Source organism: Pygoscelis adeliae, unplaced genomic scaffold, assembly GCF_000699105.1.
Source record: "Pygoscelis adeliae isolate BGI_AS28 unplaced genomic scaffold, ASM69910v1 Scaffold117, whole genome shotgun sequence".
NCBI lineage: Eukaryota > Metazoa > Chordata > Aves > Sphenisciformes > Spheniscidae > Pygoscelis > Pygoscelis adeliae.
In genome coordinates this window covers 3868427-3892906 of record NW_008825270.1, presented here as the reverse complement: position 1 = coordinate 3892906, position 24480 = coordinate 3868427, and the positions used below count along the sequence as shown (strand labels likewise).

Here is a 24480-nt window from a genome sequence, read left to right as displayed (position 1 = left end):
GTGGAGGGGCTTCCGCTGAAAGAGAATGCATCAAAAATACAGCAAACAAACTGTCTGCAATGGAATGTCTTTTTTATTGGCAGTGCATTATCGATTACAACGGCAACAAATAGAGCAAGTTGTCATACAGAGTCTTCCCCAGACAGTGTTTTCCACTGTGCCCACACCTGTGTCAGCTCCTGGCCCACCCGGTCACAAAACCTGACAACAAACCCTCCATGGAACCACATGTTCACCTGAATACTCAGAGCAAAACACTTTAGATGGGTACACAGCACACAGGCATCTCACTACTCTCCTTAGGCAGGGTTTGGAGAACGCTGTTACTTGGCAAGGCTTACCTGTGGGGTCCGAGAACTCTTGGAGCTCGGGTACCTGGGGCGGTAGCACAGGTGGCTCGGGTAACTTCCCAGATCTCAGCATGTCTAACTCGGCCTGCAGCTCCCGGATCTTCTTCTTCAGCCGGATGCAGTTGGGGCAGAAGGAGGTGGTGGGGATTTCGTGGGAGTTGCCTTGTGCAGAGGCCAGTGACAGCTCGGTCGGGCTGTCTGCTTTGAGTGACAAGGGCTCTTCTTCCTCATCTTCAAGGATGCCCACCTCTTTGGCTGAGCTGAAAGAGGAACCATGGGGGACCTTCCATTCCCCCTCACTCCGGTTTCTGCTGAGGTTCAGGGAGCCATGCTGCATGGCACCGCCACACCTCTCAAAGACGTCTTCAGCCTGGTATTTAGATGCTTTTCTGATGGAAAGCGGTGTACTCGTTGCTAACTGGTTCTCTTCAAATTTGGCGGACTCCAAGGAAGCCTCCAGGACGTCTTTGAAGATGAGGTCAATCTTTTTTTTCTTTGTTTGGGGGTGGGATTCCCCCTCGTCACAGCTGCGCTTGTAGGGGCTCTTCCCTTGCTTTAAGGTGATGAGTTGGAGCGGCCCCCTCACGTCCTCTTGATTTTCCACATTCTTTTCTAACTTTTCCCTCTGCAACTTTTTGTCTCCTGGAAAGGAAAACGAGGGGTGGGGATTATCACCGGGAACCGAGCAACATCCCTCAATCTAAAACTCAAATGAAAAAAGAACAAAAAGGCAGGCTGAATCCCTGCAGGTCTGCACGTTGTGTTACAAACCAGGGAACTGACACAACTCAGTGGAAACCGAGGCTCGCGAGAGGAGGAGCCCTGCTAATGGGCACGTCTGCAAAAACAGAGACAGTCCTGGGTAGCCACAGCGGAGTAGGACCCACACACTTTAAAGAGAAGAGAAACTACAGGCAGCTTGTTTAACCTAAAGGTATAACCAACCTGCGCTGGAAGAGGACTACAAGGTGAATGACTACGAGGTGAATGACTGATTGCAGTGGAACCTAATGCCCAGAGCCCAAGCGCTGTTTCGGCTGGCTGGAAGACCTGTGCCTGTTTTGACTTGGTAAAAGGTATCAAGTGTACAGCAGTGCAGCGACAGATTCGGACCGTTTCATGACAACCCCAGCATCTGTGCACAACACGGCACAAAGTTTGCAAGCCCCTTTACTCTCGTTCAGTTTGGAGGCTGCTCCAAGTAAAAATAACTTGCACTCTTAAGCCCCAAGGTACTCATTGTCAACTGAGCTACAACGGGTGAATGCCCTCCAAGGATGGGACATCTAGCTCGTCCCGGTGGAGTCTAAGAGTGTGGCCATTCAGTGATTAAAAAAAAAAAAAAATAATAAAAGCAACCTCATACAAATTATTAATTGCTTAAAATAAAGGGAATAGCCAGATTTCCTTACCTGGAAATTCAAAAGACGATAGGTTTGGCTCAATTTCCATCATTCTTCTATCTTGTAAATAACTTCAAGCATTGATGGCTTCCCAAACAAGACGCTGCTTTATGCTGATTTTTTGTTTTGTTTGCTTTTAAAGTGTATTCATGCTTTCATAAGAGTTACGGAGCAAAAGCTACCATTCCCTCTCTAAGGAGAGCAATGCTAAGAATGCAGAAAAGATGCAAGACTCGAAACAGTTAGAGTAAGGCACCGTAAAAAAGGCTGGCCCGAATGGCAGGGGTTTTGCACTGGGTTTTGATGCTGGCTGGCAAACCCAGCCACTTCTTGAGTGAATCCATAACAACAGATCTCATTTTCAACACATTGACGAGAATTTCTACGGGTAAAGCTTTGAGTCTCTGTCTTAGTATTTCCCACATTATGGACTATAATGACTACTGGCAGAGGTAGGGATTTAGAGAATGGATTCTTCTTCTTTTTCGGTGAGTTTTTCCCCCAACCAATGGAGTGGTTCCGCCCTATAGATAATCTAGAAATCACAAGACGATCCCTCATATTATTGGTCTCAACTCCATTGATGAGGCAGGTCAGAAACTACCGACAGAAACAAAACCCAGGAACCATGTTATTTTTCTGAGAGTTAATAAAGTGTGCCACTTCACTCGACAGGGTCATCTGCAGGGATTTGAAACCTTTTAAATAGAAAGTGACTCAACAGATTTTGGTGCCGCTCCCTGATTGCCTCCCAGTGCCCTCCCAGCTGAGGCTGTGACGTCTTGCAAGTCTAGCAATGGCCCAAGTGATGCTCCGTTTTAACAACGTCTCTGCACCCCTTTTGTGAACGCAGGCTGAGCCCAGCTTGCCGCAGGATGAGCTCACCAAGGCGTCAGGGCGTTTCTAGGATGGTCTCTGCAGCCGCATGGGTTTCTACCTGAGTGTGTGGTAGGCTATGGCGGGTCCTGAGAAGCCCAGAGGCAGATCTTCACCACACTCGTAGCACAGAGCAGGCTGTGAGTTACCGTTTCAGCTTACGCAAACCATGATACCATGACAAAACATGACTAAAGGCATGTCTGTATGGCAGGGCAATCATTCGTAGCCTTGGTGCCCCTCCAGAGCAACTGCTCCAAGGGCATAGTCTTTCTCTTGCCATACTTTCAGAAAGTACTAGGCCATCTGGACAACTAATGTGTGCATGGGATGCAGCAAAATCACTGCAACCTGCACCTAATCACTCAGTGATGTTTATTAACATAAAAAAGCACATTCACACCGATGTTAATTCAGAAGTGGGAATTGCGCAAGTACAGCCATCAAGATGTAACACTGCAAGTGCATAATAACTCCGAGGTGACGGATGATAACCAGCTTTTTCAGGACATCTTGTCCACCCCATGATTAAAGAGGAGACACCTTTTACCAAGTCAAGGCAGCAACAGCAGCTGTGTAATAATATACATGGGAATCTTAATTAGAAAGTTATATTTAGTGTGGCTGCCCCTCTGAGGCCCTGCCATTCTGTGGCTAGGCCTAGAAAGAAATGCCCTTAATTAACTTCAGGTCTCAGCATTGTATAGATGAACAGATGCATTAAGAGTTTTTGCCTTCCTCTAAAGCTGACATTACACTGACCTAAAGGACCGCTGGGTTTGTTCCAGCATGGCTACTCTTAAGATAAGATAACAATTTTTATCCAGGGAAGAATCAGTCTGACAAGTACAAAGCCTCCTGTACGTTGTATACACACTCTAAGGTTGTGAGACTAAGGAGTCTCTAGCTGATGTCGCGCTGATCCCAAATTATCTTTCTGAAGAAAGAGGAGATAAATTAAGCGAGGAAAATGGACATACAAACACACCAAGGAAATCTCTCTTTCATATGCATACAAAACCAGCTGGAGCTCCCTCAAACGGGCTGCTCACAGGAGCCAGACAAAGCAGCATGTTCAGAAGAAAAACCTAATGCCTGTCTGTAGGACCACCAGCTTGGCAATCTTCAGGCCAGAAAGTCTTGTGACAGAGGAGGTCTGTGATCCCTGGGCTTTGCATCAGGCCCTTGCAGCACACACACGACATGACACAACACGACACATGACATGACACGACACAGCACAATCTTTCTTTCATGATCTCCATGACAGTGGTTACATTATTCTTCTTGTACACCCATCCATCCACGCCACGCAGAACTCTCATCCAGAGGTGCTCTGCTTCTAGAAATGCAGCTCTCCTCGCACAGCCTGTGCATCAGCTTCTTCACCCACCACACTTGGTCCAACAAGTGTGGCAGACCAAGGGGATTGGGGGAGAGGGTGGAAAGGGAGGGGACTCACCGCTTGTGAGATTTCTATTGATGGTCTCCTGGGACATACTATGCAACCGCTTCATGTAATCCTCACTGTACCAGACCCGCAGCTTCTCCCCAGGGCGGATGTCACGGCAGGCACGGAAGTAAATCCTCTCGCTGTGCTGGAAGGCCATCAGGTTCTGCTCCCTCTCCTCCCGGGAGATGATCACGTACCTGAGGGTGAGGTGACAAGGCAGGTGTGAAGCACAAACTTTTTTCCTGTGCCCCCCCCTTGCACCAGAATGACAACCACAATGAAGCCAGAATGACCTTCAGAGAGAGCCATCAATACAGCCAGACTGGAAAGCATGGAGTTATAAGTAATGGTGCGCAAATTGCCAGAGATACAGGACAACGAGCATGGACACCCAGGGAACACTAAGTCAGTGGGTCCATTTCTGCTGTGGAAGGGATGACAGCAATGTACATCCAATCTGAAGCAGTATCTCTGTCAGTAATGGTGACACAGACTCTCATGGGCAGAAATTTCTTTGCCTAGTGATGGAAACAAGGACTTCTGGATTCCCCACCACCGCTTCATATCCCAGGGCCCTCTCCTTTGTTCTCAGGAGCATCCAAAACCCTCTGCCTGTCTCTTTCCCAAAACCACCATCTTTCTTTTTAGCAGAAACCAGATTTCCTTGCTTCCCTCTTCTCGGACAAGCAGAATTGAGATACTCAGGGCAGAAACAGGGACACCTAATGTGCATGGGGGTATTCGCTGGTTGTCCATTAGGAATCCAAGGACATGCCAGTACTGGAAGGTTTTGGACTTGGGCGTTCAGCGGGGTGTGACATAAAAATACAAACAGCCCTGCAAGTCTCAGGAAAGCCCAGCACCACATTGTGGGGATCTCCTGGCAGTGCTGACAGAAAGATCGCTTTCTGGGCATGGGGTTTGTTTTCCTGACTTAAAACAGCTAAATTTCAGCTCAACGGAAATGTATTAATTCACACTCCAAACAACTGGCCCTCTGTGCAACTTGGTAAGACAGAGATCTATAGCTAGGATCATATTATTTGCTCTCACACTCCCCGTGTTCTTGCCAGAGGACATGGAAAAGGCTTAATAATACCGGTTCCAGCTGCCACCAACATGAGCTCGTAACACCCACTCAGGACCAGGAGGAGACCCTGTCACAGTACGTACAGACCTGAGAGCAGATCTGAACAGTTCACAGCTAAAAGTTTTTCTTCTCTTATGCCATTTGCCTATATTATTCAGCACTCCCTGGCACAGTAACATTAACAAAGGCGAGCGGCATATGGCTCCTCTGACACCTGCTGCTACTAGTCCTTGCCCAAAAGTTCCCTTATAGCTCACAGGTATTTCTTCAGCTTAAGAAATCCGTCAATTTTGCCTTGAACACTCTCCCCTTCTCTGGCCGTGTGCATGCACAGATAAAGACGCAAGCCCACCTGCATGTGGTCACACCAACCCACACACATAAGGTCACAAACTTGGTGAAACTTCCCGCAAAACACAGAAAACAAGTCTGCAGTGTCTCAGACTGCCCGAGGCTCCAGCAATTCTGGTTTAAATATTAAGCAACTGTGCATGTGCCTGCAATCAGCTCTATTTTCCCTAACGTGTGCTACACAGGATGCTCTGCAATCTTCAGTAATTATTTAAACAGCAGGCTCTGGCACTGCCAAAATTAGCTGAACATTGGCTTTTGTTAACCCTTATTTTACTTTTGATCACAAAACAAAGGAACTTTTAAACCACCAGTTTGTGTATTTGTGGAGGAACGGAGGCCTGGACCAGCGCGGTGGGAAGGAGGTCCTGCAACGGCACACAGCTAGTGCTGCCAGGCTGCCACTTCTGGGTGTTAGCAATCACTCCACAGAAGGTGTATCAGGCATTCAGACAGCCATGAGATACACAACCCTTGAAATAAACCAATGTGCTGTGGTCAGTCTGATGCCCTGCAGCACAGGAGATCCCTCCCCAGTCCAAGCAAAATGCCAGGATGCCTCCTAGCGCCAGCTAAGCAGAGCCCCTATGGCTGCTCTGCATCCCGCTGCCCAAACATCAGCCGGAGCTGCCCCTGTGAAGGAGCCCGGTTAACTGCAGAGATTTATCACACCCAAGTCACTCACAGCTCCTTAATACAACATACAGGACTCACATCCCCACAGCCAGTAGCACTGAGGAATTCACGGGGCAGTGGCAGGATGGTCCAGTGCCTTCCCCACAAACTGCATTTGACAGCGAGATTTAGAAAATTCTCTAAAACACAACTTTGTGTGGAAAGGGGAGAGCCTGTTAACTATTCCCACCAAGGCTCACTTTTATTACGAAGTATTTTATTAAGCATGAGCATGCTTTTCCTGTTTGCTTTCCTCTTGCCTGTATACCCCACCAAGTTTCTTCCTGAGAGTGTCCTTCTTCTCTGCTGCCCGCACCCTGCGGCTCTGGACGCCTCCCGGCATGGTGGGGAGCTGGGAGGAGAGCGCAGGCTGGAGGGTGTGAGCTGCAGTATTGCTGCAGCCCTGCAGCACTGCTGCAAGCCCTGCAGCATGCCGCCCAAGCTGCCCGCTCCCATCCAGCGTCCTGCAGCGACCGGCGCTGCCGATTTCACCAGGAGATATGAAGAAAGCCCTTAACAGACAGTTGTGGAATAATGCAGTCACAAACACGTTTCTTCACAGCTGCTGGCAGCTAGTAACTGGTTTATGCTCCGAGAGGAAGCTTTACATCTGCAATACTTCCCTGAGGTAACGTAAATGTGGATGAGATCATTCACATAAATGAACCACTTTCGAACCAGCACTGCCCAGCGCCGGCTCCAGCGACCCCAGGGGCACAAATGACATAGGTTACAAAGGATTGCATAAAACCCAAATTCCACCTGTTGGTCTAAGACACCTCATGCTGCTGCATACCACGGGTTAGAGGCAGGTGCTTTCCCAAGGACAGAGGAAGTCAATCCACAAAACAGCAGCCTGCTTGGCAAGGCAGGGGCACAAACTGCCTGCTGAGGAGAGAAGAGATTGTACCAGTCTGCCTTCACTGACATATCTTCCTGAGGGTGAAGCGCTCATGTCCTGAGCAACCCTTCCTGTGAAGGCTGGAAAGCGGCCAGTCTCCCTCCTGTTGCCAAACACTCAAGCTGAATTGAGGCAAGAAGGCTACCTCAGTTCAGATGCCCAGGACAGGCAGGCTAGGCTGACACAAGTACTGCGCGTAGACGGGCATGGCCCCGCTTGCATAGCAGGTTTCCCAAGGGACCGCGATCCCCAGAGGAAGAGCAGGGTTGGGACTGCCACTGGGGCAGACCCAGCCACCCAGAGCCGCTCCTGTTCCTGCAGACAGGCATTGCCACCAGCTGCAAATAGGTCATTTCATGTCCTGCTCAGTCCCTGGGATGAGCCAGGCTCAAGACCACCACAGATCCTGCCCAGGCTACTCAGGACCAGCCATTGCACCAATGGAGACCATTTATGACCCATTTGCAGCTATTGGGGCTTGGATCAACCCCATGGCTGCCGGAGGCACAGCTCCTTGCTCCACAGGGCCACTTTTCCCATAGCCTTTCTAGCTAGCAGCAAAAAAACATCTTCGTCTCCACAGCCCGCTCAGGATACCAAATTGCCAAAACGTGAAGGTATTTTTTGGCAGCCGGGACCATTCCTTCCCAGGAGGGGAATGGAGCAGCCAGGAGAGACAGTGAGGATGAAGGAGAGCCCTGCAGCTGGAGGGAGGCTCAGGCTTCCGCCCCCCCCGCTGAGGATTTGCCCCATGCCTCCCCCCTGCCTGCTGGACCCTCCGCTGCTCACCCACCAGCTGGCCCTGGGGGTGCTCCACCGACACCTTGCCAGGGCAGAGCACCGCAGGGAAAAGGCCACTGGACTTTCCCAAATCAACATCAGGCACAGAGCCAAGGCAGGAGATCCCGCGCAAGAGAGCTGCCACCAGCCCACAGGGTGCCATACCCGCAAACCCTGCCTCAGCTCTCCAATGCCAAGTGCCTCCAGGAGACCCAGCATCTGTGACAGGCTTGTTACCAGTTCAGGCAAAAATTATGAGAAACAAATGACTCAACAACAGCTGTGTTAAAAGTGTTATATATTTATTGCATTCTTAACAAAAATACTTTTAAAGAGAGAATTTTTTCAGCATGTACAAGACATGGAGACACTGGGGTTGAGCACAGCAGTTTGCTTTGACACGGGCACTTACTTCAACAGCCAGTTAACATGATGGGTGCAGGACGAAGTATTCTTTGTGAGCCAGTACAGAAAAGCCACTCCACCGAGGGGTCTACACAGGGCAGGAGATACGTCCCCAGATCTGGGCCAATCTGTAATAGTCCACAGAGGAAACTGGGGGAGACATCAGGCAGTTTATAGTACAAGGTACTTTCTCCTGACCAGAGCCCAGCCTTTGGCAGTTTGCACTGAAGACTGCGCATCCTGCACCAGGACAACAGGGTTCTCTCTCTAAATACATCTGTGTGGGCAAACTGATGGCAGCAACGATGCCAACTCCCCCCAGTGCCCAGCACCTGCAGGCGTCTCCTCCTCTGCAGACCTGAGGGTTCCCGGAAGGGATCCCCCCCAACAACATCAGAGGAGCTAATCCTATCAGTATATCTGTGGGAGAACACTAGCAGGGACCAAATATTATAAAAATATAAAATACTACTTCTAATATATAGCAGCAGCACTGTATTGACTCAGAAAGCCTTTAAAACTTATCACCATTTTTTCGTTCTCGTGATTCATAAATTAGATCCACTTCTACCAGATTTCCCAATCTACCCTTCAACTGAAGAGAGACTGTGACATTTGCAGAATACAAATGTTACAACAGAAGTAAAATGACATTCTCAGAGGAAGGTGAGTGAGTACTGCCCTGGTCTGGCACCAGCACTACAAGGAATGCCTTCTGCACGAAACCAGCGTAGGTCATTCCTCATAAAGGAGGTTTTTCTCCTTGCCAGACCTCTGCTTCCTTGAGTGAGGGCCTTTTACCGCACCACTAAAAATAAATTACTTGAATTAAGATTTACAGAACAATTAAAAAGAAAAAAGGAAAAGCAAAAGAATGCAAGGAATGCCTGACACAGCAGACATACAGGGAGCTTTCCAGAAGAGAAGCTAGCGTACTATACTTTCAAAGGGCAGGCCAGACAGATTAAAGATCCTTCAAGATCATAGAAAACAAGCCATCCTTCTGCTATACTGCGCTATGTTCAATTCCCGCTGAAGTTTATACAACTTTTCAGCCAAGTCTGTAGCCCAGACATGGCATGACGACGGGCATTCATATTAACTTGAATAGCTTCCTGCAACCCACCTCTACATACAATAGGACGGTCCGGAGAGCAGCAGAATGCTAACTGTGCGTGGGTAACACCTTGGCCCTTTTCCCTGCTGAAGCATGACAGGATAATGGTCCAGATTTTTCCAGAGATGGGGGCAGCATGGTAGGTGCAGATGTGCAAATCAAGCAGAAGACAGACATGTTGTAAAAAAGCTGCCACATATATGTTACCAGCTGAGGTGACATCATTAAGCCTAGTTTCAGAATCAGGGTTGTACATGGAAACTTTATGCAGCACTAAAGCAATTCAAATGTTGTAACACAGTTCTTTCTTGCATCTGTATGGGGAAAGAAAGCAGTACAAAACCAACATGTCTAAGATTTTAACCTACATAGGTGTGAATTTAGATTGTAAACTCTTCACGATAGGAGAACACAGTACAGATCCCACCCTAAGTAACACTGAGTAAGTGCAAAGTAACTGTACTCAAATTGACAGAATTACAGCAATACAAAACCAAACTGTTCCCGAGGTCAGGAGCAGGCCCTATATCTTTCCTTGTTTCTGTGCAGTCTCTCACATTTTGAAGAGGGTGCGGTGGTTCAAAACTGAAGATTATAACATGCAAGAAAATAATATGATACAATTCTCTTTAAATGTTGTCATATTATGAAATAATTGTATTTTAACTGCAATTGTGAAGGGTAGGTAGGGGTTTCAGACTGGAGCAGAAAAAGATTGAACTTTTTGATACAAGTGTACGTGGTACTGCAGGATCCAGGCACGTGCCACAGCAGCCCTTCTCAGCAGTCTAAAACCACACAGTGCTCAGATCTGTCCTCCTGTCCTCAGCATCATGCCTTCTTCCCTTCCCTGCACAAGCTGTGCTTTTACACCCCTCTCCCCAAACCTGTGCGTAAGTCACAGTAAGCCCTGGATTGCCCATTATTGCTGAACACAAGATAAAAATAATGAGCAATAAGAGTCTTTAGAGCCATAAGGATGTATCTCTGCACAGTGCATATACTAATTTGCACAAAGATGATGGGAAGGCAGTAGTAGGGTAAATTTGTGGGTTGATTGCAAAGGGAGCTCTGTAGTACACTGTCTCAGTAAATAATGTTCTACAGGCATGAGAAGAGATCAAGATAATGATTCCTATCGCATCTCTTAGCTTATAGAGCGTGCAAAGCACAGGGAAGCCAGTGAAAACTCCTACTCTCTATGAACAGAAAGATGTCCTACATCCCAAGCTCTGTAAGATTTGAGATTCATCTTTGCCATTGCAGAGGGCCAGCCCTACTACTCAGCTGCCATAATTCATACTGCTCTGTTAGCTAGCAGGGGGAAGGATGGGTTAGGGCAGCTGTTGACCTTCCCCACAGAGTACTGATACACATGGAGAGGCCATGTGAGCATGCAGCAGCTCAGGAAGCAGCGCCCTTCTTTACTTTATATAAAGCAGACTAAAAATGGTGTTTTCTCTTTCGTGACCTGGTAGTCCGTGCAGAAGGAGTCTGTTTTGGGGGGTTTTGGTTAGACTCTGCACTGGGCTCAGGGGGCTGTTTTGAGCAAGCTGCTTGCAGAATAGACCCCTGCATGACACTAGGATCCTGTATCCTATGGAAAGCCTGGACCCCATCACGGATTTCCGACAGGGTCTGGCACATCTGGCCAACCTGGCTGGTGAGGTCAGCCATCCTCTGACCAATGACATGCATGCTGTCTGTCATGTCTCTGTGAATAGCCACCAGCTCCTGGCAGAACTGCCTGAACAGGTCTGTTTGCTGCGTGTGGGAATGGAGAAGCTGGCGATCAAAGCTGGAGAGGGGTGGGCTCCTTGTGCGGGGGTGCGCGGGTCTGCAGGACGAGGTGGTGCGCGGGGATGGACGGTGCACTTCCTGCCTTTGGCTGGTAGCTTCCGAGTGCTCTGATGAGGAAGAAGTGTGGAGGAAGGAGGGCCCGGAGAGCTGGTTGACTCCTGCACTGGCCCTCTGCAGCGATGAGAAGCAGTGTTTCCGAGAAGTGCCTGGCATCTCTTCGTCTTCATCAGCTTAAACAGAAGCGGAAGCATGAATTATTAATGTGAAATCCCTCACAACTCTGACTTCTGTTTCATGGTATCTCAAAGCACATGGAAAAAGAGTTTTCCTCTCCCCCCAGTCTGCCAGTTGAGACAAGCCTGTAGCTCCTGATGCGTAACTCAACATGCACGTGCTGCAACGTTAGCATCTGGGTGACAAGCTTAGCCATAAGAGGCCTGAAGAGCAGGCGAACCCAGTCAACCGAGGAGGAATCCAAGCTGCCATGGTATCCTGTACACAGCATTGTTCATTACTAGAAGATAAATCCATTTCAGACAGTAGCATAGCAATGACTCCCCTTCCCCAAAACCATAACTAGCTAGAACACGTCAACATTTTGGAGGGACAAAGGCTCCTGGCCTTTGGTCCAGTCTCAGAACATCCTGACACATTTGGTTCCTCACGCCAAAACCCTGCTCCTGTGTCATTTCTTACATCCTCTATGCTGAGAAAAGCATAGACATAGTATATGCTGCTCACAAAGTCTGTACTGCAAGGCCACTATGTGGCTTGGCATCACTAAAAGAACCAGGCAGTCAGGCATAGCAGCAACAGGACCCTATATTAATCGGGCAAGTGCAAAACCAAAACCAAAGCACAACACCATGGGAAAGTTCTCATTAGCCTTATAAATATCTAGTGATGTGCCAGTTCACAGGTACAGGCACATCAAGTGTAAGAAGAGATGATACTTCACTTGTTGCAACTGCCCACTATCTCCTTGCACAAGCTGTATTCATTTTACCTCTGAAATAGCGCAACTGGCTTCCAAGATAGATGCAAAGAATGACCAAGTCCCACTTTGTCAGTTCTTGACGATTTTTGTTCTTGCTTTCTCACTAACAACACTACTTCAGATACGAGAGAAGACCTAATGCGGTAGGACAGTGCCACCCATGAAGTGTTAGTTGGCTCACTTCCGAAGAAGTTATCCCCTCTTTCTCTCCTTTGTATTCCTAAAAGCTCACAGACCAAGAAGTTGCACCTCCACACAAGAAAAGCGCATGTACGCAACTGGGGAAAGCACCTGCAAAAAGCAGCTGGAAGGTGTCTGAGAGTTGTGGTGTAAGAAGATTAACTTAGAAAGCAGGGCCAGTACTTTCTTAAAAAACAGTGAAGAAGGGAGTCATTATCATCTACCTTTTTCACAGCACTTGTGCTGAGCCTTCAGACCACTAGTGAGAAACCATTAGCAGCCTGGCCTCAGAGCATAAACACCAGTGACCACTGAGCCCCCTCAACATCCCTCTTGGAAGATGGTTACCATGCAGTGATCCATTAGTGACTGGAAGATGGTTCTCAGCTTGACAGCATTGCTGTTTTATTGGGGTGCATGCAAGATGAAGAAAATCCTTTACAAACTCTTTTTCACAGACTGGAGGTAGTTGCACTTCAACTACAGACATTCCCTCCCTTGTAGGATTAGTTCAGACTTATGACCCATTAAGAAAGTGGAATCTGAACAATGTCTACCCTTAGAAGACAGTATGGAAAAGGACTAGATAAACAGATAAGGAAGATGATCTTAACTTGGAAACAGTTTTCCCTCAATCCATCTCAACACTCCACAATCACCAGAGCAGGCTGTCTTGAAACCAAACACGGCAGTAGGACCTGGCTTGACAGGCAACCCAGCATCTCACAAAACACACAACGCTTTTCTGGTGTCAAACTGAGATATGCAAGCATAAGACAAAGAGGTGTTAAGGCAATGATACTTACAGCTTGTTGACGGGCTGTCAACCACGTCCAGATCCGCTCTCCGGAAGCCGTGCATCTGGCATGACGAATGCAGCGTCGACTCGATGGCTCTCTCGTGGGCGGTCAGGACGATGGCCGAGGGCCGCCCCGTGCTGCCGGGGCTGGAGAGGGACCTCTGCATGAATGCCAGTTTGTCCTTGGTCCTTCTCTTCATGTCGTCCCATCTGTGCTTAATGTCTTTTACAGATCTGGGGACCTGGCTGACTGATGTGATCTGCCTGGCTATGCCTTCCCAGATCTTGTCCCTGTCAGCATGGGATAGACGCATTGTCTCCCTCCCAAACAGCATGGCTTCATTTCGGGTCACCTCAGTGACCAGAATGTCCAGTTCTTCCTTGGAAAACTTGGGCTTCCTCTTTCGTTCAGCCATGTTCCTTGGGTTGAACATCCCACAAAGCACAACTGGGTAAAAGGAAATCAGCGCAAAGCATCCCCCTGCATCCAACCACTTGGCCAGTGCGGCACTGGGGCAGAGGAGTTCGGTGGGATCCAGCTCCCCCCACCCGCAACAACCTCTCAGTTTTCCTCAATTGCACCAGGAAAAGTCAGCCGTTTTGTTTTTAAGAGGCAATTTTCAAGCTTAAGAAAAAAAACACCAAGCGACACTAGTGTGAAGGAGCCTTCTCAGCTTTACAGTTAAAATGAAATTTTACACTTCGTCTGATGCCCTGACTTACGTATGAGAATTTCAGCACAGCCTCACATCACTTGCTGCAGTTTGTGCACAGAAAAAACCATGAGAACTCACAATCACATTGATGAATTAGCTTCTAAGGTGACATTGCTCAAAAATGGGTTCTTGAGGAAATGTAGAGGCCTGAAACATATCTTACTGTTCTGCCTGGCACAACAAGCAACAGAAACTTTTACACCACCTTTTCTGTTAAAACTTGCAGGATGTCACACAGAGGCTACATCAACTGGATTTTTTTCAGGGGAGGGAGATCTCGACTAGACTCATGGGCAATTTCTGCAACTCACTTTTCCTAAGGAAAAGTCTTTTCTTCAGCACCAGGGGTACTGCACATCCAGTGTTTGTCTGCTTCACAGCAAGCTCTTGCTTCACCCAGAAACGGTTGCCGTTTCCTATTATTCTCAAAAGGAATGAGGCCACCCACTCGTTTTTCGGCCAGGCTTTGCTGTCACTGCCAGCGACAGGAGCCTGCTCCCAGTTTCTAGTGCTTCAAACAAAAAACTCATAGCCTCAGCCCACTGAGAAGAAGAGGCAGCCATCCTGAGCACGAGCGGTTTTGTCCAAAGAGGTGTGTGTGTATGTGTTAATTTTTCCAGCCACAATAGAAGGAAACTTTAAAAATAAACACAATGTTAGTCCTAAATAGGGCTTTTTTGGGGTGGGGGGTGGGGGGAGAAAGAAGACGGCAGATCTATTCAATAGGGAAGGAGAAAACAAACTGCATGAGCATGCAGTTTTGCACTTAAACAAGGTGGGACCATGGACAGGGGAATAATACGCAGCCTGGGCAGTGGACACCTGTGTATAAGCACACAGAACAGCACAGAAGGGATCAGAGGCCACGGAGGAGCAGAACTGCTGGGAAAACTTAGTGTATGCCTTGATTTGAATTACAGCAGAGTGAAGCAAAATGCCAAAATGGTTATTCTAGTGCTACACAATACGAAAGACTGCTTTTACACATCTTCAAACAATTAAAAGCAGGGATGTTGGGAACTTTTTTGAAAGAGGTCAACCTTTTTGGTGTTCACGTCATACAGTTCCTAATATTTAAAAAGGAAGTTCTCAGATAGAAATCTACATCAGCATGGAGTTATGATGGAGAACACAACCTTCATCTGAGGTAGAAGACTTCCATGTTAATATAAACCACTCCAAAAATCTGTCACTACAAGCCTAGAAAATTAATGTTTAAGAATGATATTAAGATGTAACATACAAGAAATAAGACATCTTAATGGTTAGGACACCTAACAACTGTAACTCTGAAGTGACACCATGGGAGGGGAAACCTACTGGCTTCCCCACGTGTTAGTTTTCTTTCTGCTTATGGTCCCAAATGAAACCAAAGATGCTATCTACTAGTACTACTAGCTATCACTAGCTAGTAATAGCTAGTAGTACTACTAGCTATTACTAGCTAGTGATATTTATTACTAGCTAGTGATAGCTAGTAGTACTACTAGCTATCACTAGCTAGTAATAAATATTAGCTAGTAATAAATATTAGCTAGTAATAAATATCACTAGCTAGTAATAAATATCACTAACTAGTAATAAATATTAGCTAGTAATAAATATTAGCTAGTAATAAATATCACTAGCTAGTAATAAATATCACTAGCTAGTAATAGCTAGTAGTACTACTAGCTATTACTAGCTAGTGATAGCTAGTAGTACTACTAGCTATCACTAGCTAGTAATAGCTAGTAGTACTACTAGCTATCACTAGCTAGTAATAAATATCACTAGCTAGTAATAGCTAGTAGTACTACTAGCTATTACTAGCTAGTGATATTTATTACTAGCTAATATTTATTACTAGTTAGTGATATTTATTACTAGCTAGTGATAGCTAGTAGTACTACTAGCTATCACTAGCTAGTAATAAATATCACTAACTAGTAATAAATATTAGCTAGTAATAAATATTAGCTAGTAATAAATATTAGCTAGTAATAAATATTAGCTAGTAATAAATATCACTAACTAGTAATAAATATTAGCTAGTAATAAATATCACTAGCTAGTAATAAATATCACTAACTAGTAATAAATATTAGCTAGTAATAAATATCACTAACTAGTAATAAATATTAGCTAGTAATAAATATTAGCTAGTAATAAATATCACTAACTAGTAATAAATATTAGCTAGTAATAAATATCACTAGCTAGTAATAGCTAGTAGTACTACTAGCTATTACTAGCTAGTGATAGCTAGTAGTACTACTAGCTATTACTAGCTAGTGATATTTATTACTAGCTAATATTTATTACTAGCTAATATTTATTACTAGTTAGTGATATTTATTACTAGCTAATATTTATTACTAGCTAATATTTATTACTAGCTAATATTTATTACTAGCTAATATTTATTACTAGTTAGTGATATTTATTACTAGCTAATATTTATTACTAGTTAGTGATATTTATTACTAGCTAGTGATAGCTAGTAGTACTACTAGCTATCACTAGCTAGTAATAGCTAGTAGTACTACTAGCTATTACTAGCTAGTGATATTTATTACTAGCTAATATTTATTACTAGTTAGTGATATTTATTACTAGCTAATATTTATTACTAGCTAATATTTATTACTAGCTAGTGATATTTATTACTAGCTAATATTTATTACTAGTTAGTGATATTTATTACTAGCTAATATTTATTACTAGCTAATATTTATTACTAGCTAGTGATAGCTAGTAGTACTACTAGCTATTACTAGCTAGTGATAGCTAGTAGTACTACTAGCTATCACTAGCTAGTAATAAATATCACTAGCTAGTAATAGCTAGTAGTACTACTAGCTATCACTAGCTAGTAATAAATATCACTAGCTAGTAATAAATATCACTAACTAGTAATAAATATTAGCTAGTAATAAATATTAGCTAGTAATAAATATCACTAGCTAGTAATAAATATTAGCTAGTAATAAATATCACTAGCTAGTAATAGCTAGTAGTACTACTAGCTATTACTAGCTAGTGATATTTATTACTAGCTAATATTTATTACTAGTTAGTGATATTTATTACTAGCTAATATTTATTACTAGCTAATATTTATTACTAGTTAGTGATATTTATTACTAGCTAATATTTATTACTAGTTAGTGATATTTATTACTAGCTAATATTTATTACTAGTTAGTGATATTTATTACTAGCTAGTGATATTTATTACTAGCTAATATTTATTACTAGTTAGTGATATTTATTACTAGCTAATATTTATTACTAGCTAATATTTATTACTAGTTAGTGATATTTATTACTAGCTAATATTTATTACTAGCTAGTGATAGCTAGTAGTACTACTAGCTATTACTAGCTAGTGATAGCTAGTAGTACTACTAGCTATCACTAGCTAGTAATAAATATTAGCTAGTAATAAATATTAGCTAGTAATAAATATCACTAACTAGTAATAAATATTAGCTAGTAATAAATATCACTAACTAGTAATAAATATTAGCTAGTAATAAATATCACTAACTAGTAATAAATATTAGCTAGTAATAAATATCACTAGCTAGTAATAGCTAGTAGTACTAGTAGATAGCAGCTTTGGTTTCATTTAATTTGTGACCTACTGTTAGCATCTTTGCAATGTTAGGGGAATAAACTCCAGCTCAGACCCTCCTCTTTCAAAAAACTACATTTAATCCTCAAATCTTGGCTGAATGCCGTATCTCTTGCAGGCAAACTTTAGCCACCTCAAAATACTTTCTGAAAAGTTGGTATAAGGAAAGGGCTCAGCATTTTTCCCACTTGCCCAACGTTTGTGATGGCTCTGCTGGTACCTCCTCAGAGGTGGGTGCCTTTCAGTGCTGCCGTGGCCCAGCGGAAGAGAGGTGGTTTGGGGTGCTCTCATGTGAAAGGTGCTTGTGGGCTGCAGACTAAGAAAAACCTACAGAGTGACCCTTGTCAGATGTCATTCTAGTTTCTCCTTAGTGCTGTTACACTGCTGTTTAATGAATCTCACTGACACTGCTGCCCTCCATCGGGGTGTCAGAAGCTGTTAACCTTGGTCAAAGCTAGAAAACCAGTAGGAAATGCTGCTCAAATACCGGCCACATACAGGGAGAGCTGGGAGCTAAGTGCACAAATGCATTTCACTGGGAAAAACGTAAATGTATCCTTAAGATACTGTTTTGGCGAGGCTTCATATATGGAGGGATAGAAGGAGTGTTTAGGGAAGATGGTAATGAAATGGTGGAGAGCCAGCAAAGTGCTTGCTACACTGACCTCAAGGAAAAAAACCAACCCAAACTTAAAAGGAAAAAGGAGTTCTCCCAGCTGAACACTGGAAGGAGGGAAAAGGCTATGTGGAACATTGAGCAAGGAAACATTTACGGTTTGATTTTTATCACATTCAGCAAAACTGGACTTCACGTATACTCTCCGCAGGTACCCACGACTGCAGAGTATCATCAGTGCCTCCATGTGGTGGAAACAAATCTCTGCTGACAAGCTGCTCTGGTGAAAAGGAGTAACAGTATTTTGCAAAGTGCCCCTGGGTAGAGGTGAGCTTGCAGAACAGAAGTCTCTCCAGAGCTTCTCAGAGCCGCTGGCGGGGGCAGGAAACCTGCACCCTCTCTTCTCGGCTAAACCCACGGCTGCTGCCACTAGCAAAGCTGCACCGATGGGGAATTAGAGCCCTTTTTGCTCTTCCCAGACAGGGTATCCCATCAAGTGCACTTAGGACAACCTGTGGTAGACCTGGATATTCAGATTTCAGGGTTTCCCCTCATTTGCTCCAGCATGGCTTGGGTCAAAACTATTTAAGATAACTTAAGTATTCCAACAGCAAATTCACCATGCAGAGAGTAATGAGTTCTGGCCAGTTTTAATCACGAATTCAATTAATGTTAGGCTCCCAGCAGGCACATTAACCTCCTCCTTATAAAAATGCAGACAGTATTACTGTCAGCGACATCATCTTCCCCCTCATGCATTTCCTCTAGCATGCAGGATGCCTCTAGGAGCAGTCACTGATATTTGGAAGTACCTCTCTGGGGATGCTGTGTGGGTTTTAGCAAGCTCCAGAGGAGCCCCAGCTTTGGGTCTGCAAATTCACACCTCAGCCCAGGTCAATCTGAAAGTGCAAGACTGTACAGGTATTTCTTTAGAAACACATGTGATGTTGTAAACTATGTGAACAGTGGGCACTTAATGATCACCCCACAAAGATATCAGCTGACTCCACTTTTCTTGGCCTCTAAGAAGAAAGCATATAACCACTTCAGAGCCCTGGGGAAAATTTTTTTTACAGTGGTCACAGTCCTACAGTACTTTAGGATCCCTTTTGCTCTGCATAAATTTCAGTCTGTAATGCATAAGAACATTTGCTCCACTTGCTGCAAGGTAATAGAGACCAGTTTATGAAGTTCAACAAAATGACTTGTGCATAGGCTGGTGGCTTCTACTCCCCCTGAACACATGGGCAGCCACAGTAACCCTGAATTTTTTAGGTTTTTTTAATTTAAAAGGTCCTGTAAAGTCGAAACAGCAGCTCAGTACTTAAAAGATCTACTGATTTAAGTTGGTCCTGCTTTGAGCAGGCCATTGGAGCACCTGACCAGAGCTCCCTTCCAACTCTATTATTGCATGAAGACCAAATCGCTGACATCTCCATTATAAGGAGACACAGGAAGACATACAAAACAGTCTTGCTCCCCGTGACCTCTTTGTTACTATGTTTGGAGGGGAAAGGGGGCAGAGAGGAAGGCAAAGGAGAAAGAAGTGAGGAAGTCTTGCACCAGCCTTTTCACATGGGCTGAGGGAAAGGATGAATTTGAACTGTGTCAAAAGCCTGAGAACTCGGGTACTCACATGTAAGAAGGGATACAGACTATAAATGCCAAAACTAGCCTGGAAACCCCACACATGAGGCACTTCACTCCAACAGTTCGGTTAGGCACCACCAGTTTGCCGGTGCTTCCTATCCTGCATCTCAGTCTGGGCCAAGTGATATACACACAGAGGGATGTTTCCAGGACTTTCTGAATTACTTTCATTTTTTGGTCAGATCCTTTTTTTTTAAAGGTCCCCAACAACTGAATAACAGAATTTCCTCAGAAGTAACCAGAAACAACAGCTGGTTCAGTATAATCCTTCAGAAGCCCCAAGAACTTCCATCAGCAGCAGTTTATGGTTTGTGTCTGAGAAAGCACCAATTTCGCTTGAGGTTTGCTGCGGTCTGTGGTAATTGGTCACCCTGAGCCCCCAGAAAATTAAAAACAGAGGAAGAGGTTTGCACCCATCCCTGCAGGTCAAAGCCATGGAGTTTCATAAACTATTAGAAATGACAGCGCTTTACTCTGGACAGAGATGAAGGGTGCATTATTCTTGTGCCAGTGGCCAGCTTAGGAGAACATGCTACCAGCGTTAGGAGTTTGTCTCGGCTGACTGACTGAAGAGGGCAAGGGCAAGAGGATGTTACCATTGCCATGCCATCTGCTACGCTTTGTACTCCTTCCTCCCTGTCATCCACAGCCCTGGGTAAACAGCCACTTGAAATTAAACCAGCAAGTGCTGCAGTGTACACATTGTCCTCAGTGGGAACATGAAAATAGACTCAGATGTGGTAGTCAAACAACAAAAACAATAGCCAGATCTACAAGAAGAGAGAGGAGTCAGCCCAAGCTGCCCTCCCCATGCCATACCCACCTACCCAGAGGGTGAGGAGATCTGCTTTGCAAAGCACTCCATCTGTGAGTGATGGCAAAGAGCACCATCTGAAAAACAAAAAGAGCGCTGTCTACAGCGTCCTGGAAGTACGGTTTCTGTGGGTAATCTCCGTGACAGGTAATGTCCTAGCACAGGATATCAAGTGCACCTCTGTTTGAAAGTTGCTAACAAACAAAACCAAGGCTTTTTGAGGACTACTATCTCCACTTGAACTGTCAGTCAGACTCTACATAATACTGCTATTAGAAGCAATTTTCAAGAGTAAAAACAGAAAGATCAGTAAGACTGGAATAGCCTGCACAGGTCCTTTGATAGGTCCTTCCCCAGGAGAGTTGCAAACATCACCTTTCCACAAAACCGTAACCTCCTCGCCTTTCATGGCTGTACAGAATGGCCCAGACCACACTTGTCTTGAGACTTAACCATGGCAAATACAAGTTTAGGCAAGAACATTCTGTTCTTTGGTACTGGGACCATAAGTAGTGCCCATTTAAATCCAGACATCAAGTTTATATTCATGGCACTAGAAAGAAGAGTTCATCGTAGGATTTCTGCTTTCTAGAACGGTGTTTACCCCCAGTTCCACTGTCATCCAGATCACATAAAGATCCAGATCTAAGCAGAAAAATCTCACTCTGATTTTTGAACTTTGCAGTCTTTACTTCAAGATATATGCCCCCCTACATATCTGTCCACTGTACCACTGCTCCTTTTTGGAGTGACAGCTCCAGCCTCAACCCAGGTCTAGCATCTTCTCTCATCCAGTAGTGAACAAGTGTTAACGGCTGGAATTCTTACAGAAAAAAGAAATCCTTTGCTGAACTTTATGAACGTGTCAAAACAGCTGCTATCCATGTGAAGACTCAAATGGAGCAAAAGTGGTGCAACCAGCTTTGACCAGCTAGGTCAGTCTTGCATCTACCTGTACTTCACGCTCTCTCTTCCCTTAATGAGTGACAACTGAAAATCCTAGGCATCCAGGCCAACGAACCAGTTAATTCCCACGCTGCTTTACTCTTGTATGAAATACCTTCTTCACAACAACCGCTTCCAAAATTCACCCCTGAAAGCACGATTGGTCCCAATGTGGGACAGGCCACAATAGGCAGCGATGTCCCATTCTGGTGACTCACCATACGAACGAGACACTTCAGTGTTTTGCCTCCACCTCAGAAGGCTGCAAAAGCAACCTATGTTTTGCAGATATATGCCAATACTTGAAGCACTGCATCATGGTTAAACATGTTCCCTTACTGCTGCAGTTAACAAACCAGAGCCAGCCCCACTCCTGGTTCAGTACTGACTGGTATTTGGGTTCTGCTCTGTTGAAACCCGGGGCCGGCAGAGGGAGCGCAAGCACACGCATGATTTCTGCATTTGGAGCTGCAGCAACTCACTCCGTGTTTCTCCTAACACAGTAAAGCTGATGCTACCAATGACAGCCACCACAGACAACTGTTTCAAGCGGAGCCCAGAAAGAAAAAAAAAAAAAAAAAAAAGCACCTCTTTCAATGTCTGCCAAATGGGAAAGGACAAAAACCCCAAACAGAATAAAATGTTACCTTGGGGATAATGCAAAGCGTTTTGCAAATATTTGAACATAAAGTAAAAAAAAAAAAAAAAAAAAAAGGAGTGAGACCTGTCAGCATTTGTAAGAGTGGATAAATAGGATCATCTTTATAATTTGTCCTCATTCCAGAAAATAGCCATCCTCCATACACACATCCTTGTTTTAGTCCCTTTCATTGAATCTGACTCCAAAGGATTCTCATCACAATAAATACTGAAAGAGCACAAGCACACCCTTTACAGAAGGGGTTGTGGCATTTTGGTTTGTTTTTCTGTCACACAAAATAACAAGGAGTGTTTGATGGCCTCTCCCTGGAAGACAGAGCCCCAAAAGGGAAGGCAGAAGAGAACTGGACTCACCTCATCCAGTTTGCTTTGGTTTCATCTGTCCCGTCGATGGATTTGTAGCGGTTGTTCTTATCAACGATCTGCAGAACAAGAGAACAGATGCAGCAGGTCGACTAGCTGGTCCAGACAGGAGAAGGTCTACGACTCTCAGATCACTGCTTCAGTTCCAGCCTTAAGTCAGGACATGAAACTCTACGCCATGAATCTCAGCTCTCCTAGTACTACAGGCTGCTGCCCTGGATACGTGTGTGGAGGCTACTCTGAGCTGACCAAGAGGCACTTTCCTATGTACAAATATCCGTAACACAGAACTATGGGTGCAGCTGACAAAGTTAACAGTCCTGAGATACAAAAGATTAACTTCCCTTTCAGGACAAGGCTGAGACACACATTTATTTTACAGACAGAAAAGCGTGAGCAGCATTTCGTATCAGCAGCTCTCAATTTTTTCCCCACCTATAACTCAAGTCCCACATCTCATTTCTCATAATAATTACTACCTGTTGATCTAGTGACATCTCTATCTCACAAGCTAACTGAGGCCTGTAGTACTAGGGTAAAAAAATATGGGTTTTGGTACTGGAGTCTGCATGTAGATCAGTTCCTGATGGACTGGATCTCCTCTTTCCTGGCCTCTTGGGCCACCCGCTCTGCTCAAGCGGGCTGGGAGGGAGCGCTGCAGGCCCATGACAGAGCTCTGCAATCTCTAGATACAATCCTTCCTCTGTCCTCAAAATGATGACCAGAGCAGAGAAAGGTACTGGAGGAGCCCTCGAGGTTGAGTGGGGATGGAAGAACATGGCAAGGGGGAGAGGAGAAGCAAACCCTGCTTCCTACAGCTGTGAACTGAACTCGGGTGCCATGGCACCTGGTCTCCTTTCACGTATCTATACCCTTAAGCCGCTATTAATTATGGCAGGTCCATGTTTGCCTACTGCCCATGTGGGTCAGCAGAAGATCTTCGGAGAAGGGGAAAAGATGGCTAAGGTCTGGCTCCATAGGCCCACGAGTCCCCCAGCTCTGAGCTGCACGGCTGGGGCATCACTTCACTGGGGAGACACATCACTCACCAGCCACGAGAAGAATCCTGCGGACTTGTCCTGGCTAGAGATCTGCCCCTCGTACGGCCCGAAGATGTGACCTTTGGGGATCACCTCGTTCATACAGCGCACGTCATTCTCCCCGTTGGGCTCTTTCACCACCTCCATTCCAGGTGGGATGGTCAGCGCTGCCCGGTCAGGGATGCCAATGGGCACTGGGGTGTCAGACACGAACACCGGGGGGCCGTGGTTCGGGCACTCATCCACAAAGTACTCCTGGCAGGACTCACAGACTGCGGGTGTGAGGGGAGCAGGGGTTAGGTTGGGCAGACATGATGCCTGTACCGGCTCACGCAGCTCATAGGACACACAGCACTCAGGACAGCATGCCCCAGTTCCCTGTCCTTCCCCCACGCCGGCCGAGCCCCTTCCTTCCCCAAAGCCTCCACACATGCAGACACTTCACCAGCTGCTCACTTGTTTCGCCACACGTCTTCCCAACAAGGGCTCTGCCCCAACCACGCCTGCCCGACCAACACCTGTGCTTGTGTGAGCACTGGTGCCCTACACAGATTCACCACCAATGGCTACACACAAAGGGAAAGGCCCCGTCACTGTCTGCAGAGACAGAGGTTGGGGGGTCCTTGCACACCACTGGTTAGCAGAGATGTCCTCTAGCCAAAAGGTTTGATTCCCCCCACACCAGAGGGAAACTAAAACAAATATGCCTGAAAACAAATACCCTCATCATACAGCCTTCATTCTGTGCTTGGGAAAGAGATAGCATCCCCAGGCACTTGCCCTGTGGCCAGGCAGGGACTCAGGAGCACAATTTGATATTTTGTAGGTATGCCAATGTAACTGGCACCAGTTTTCTTTCCCAGAATATGGGGGAAGGGAA

At 45.5% G+C, this 24480-nt stretch overlaps 1 protein-coding gene across 1 annotated transcript in view; it reads right to left on the bottom strand.

Moving 5' to 3' along the window:
- PRDM11 (PR domain containing 11) overlaps nt 1-24480 on the bottom strand; it is a 28310-nt gene that overhangs the window by 2668 nt on the left and 1162 nt on the right. The window contains exons 3-6 of the mRNA XM_009329692.1: nt 23610-23872; nt 22552-22619; nt 4092-4279; nt 342-992 (exon numbers count right to left, since the gene is read on the bottom strand). Of these exons, the coding sequence (XP_009327967.1) occupies nt 342-992; nt 4092-4279; nt 22552-22619; nt 23610-23872 (1170 nt within the window). The remainder of the gene's footprint in view (nt 1-341; nt 993-4091; nt 4280-22551; nt 22620-23609; nt 23873-24480) is intronic.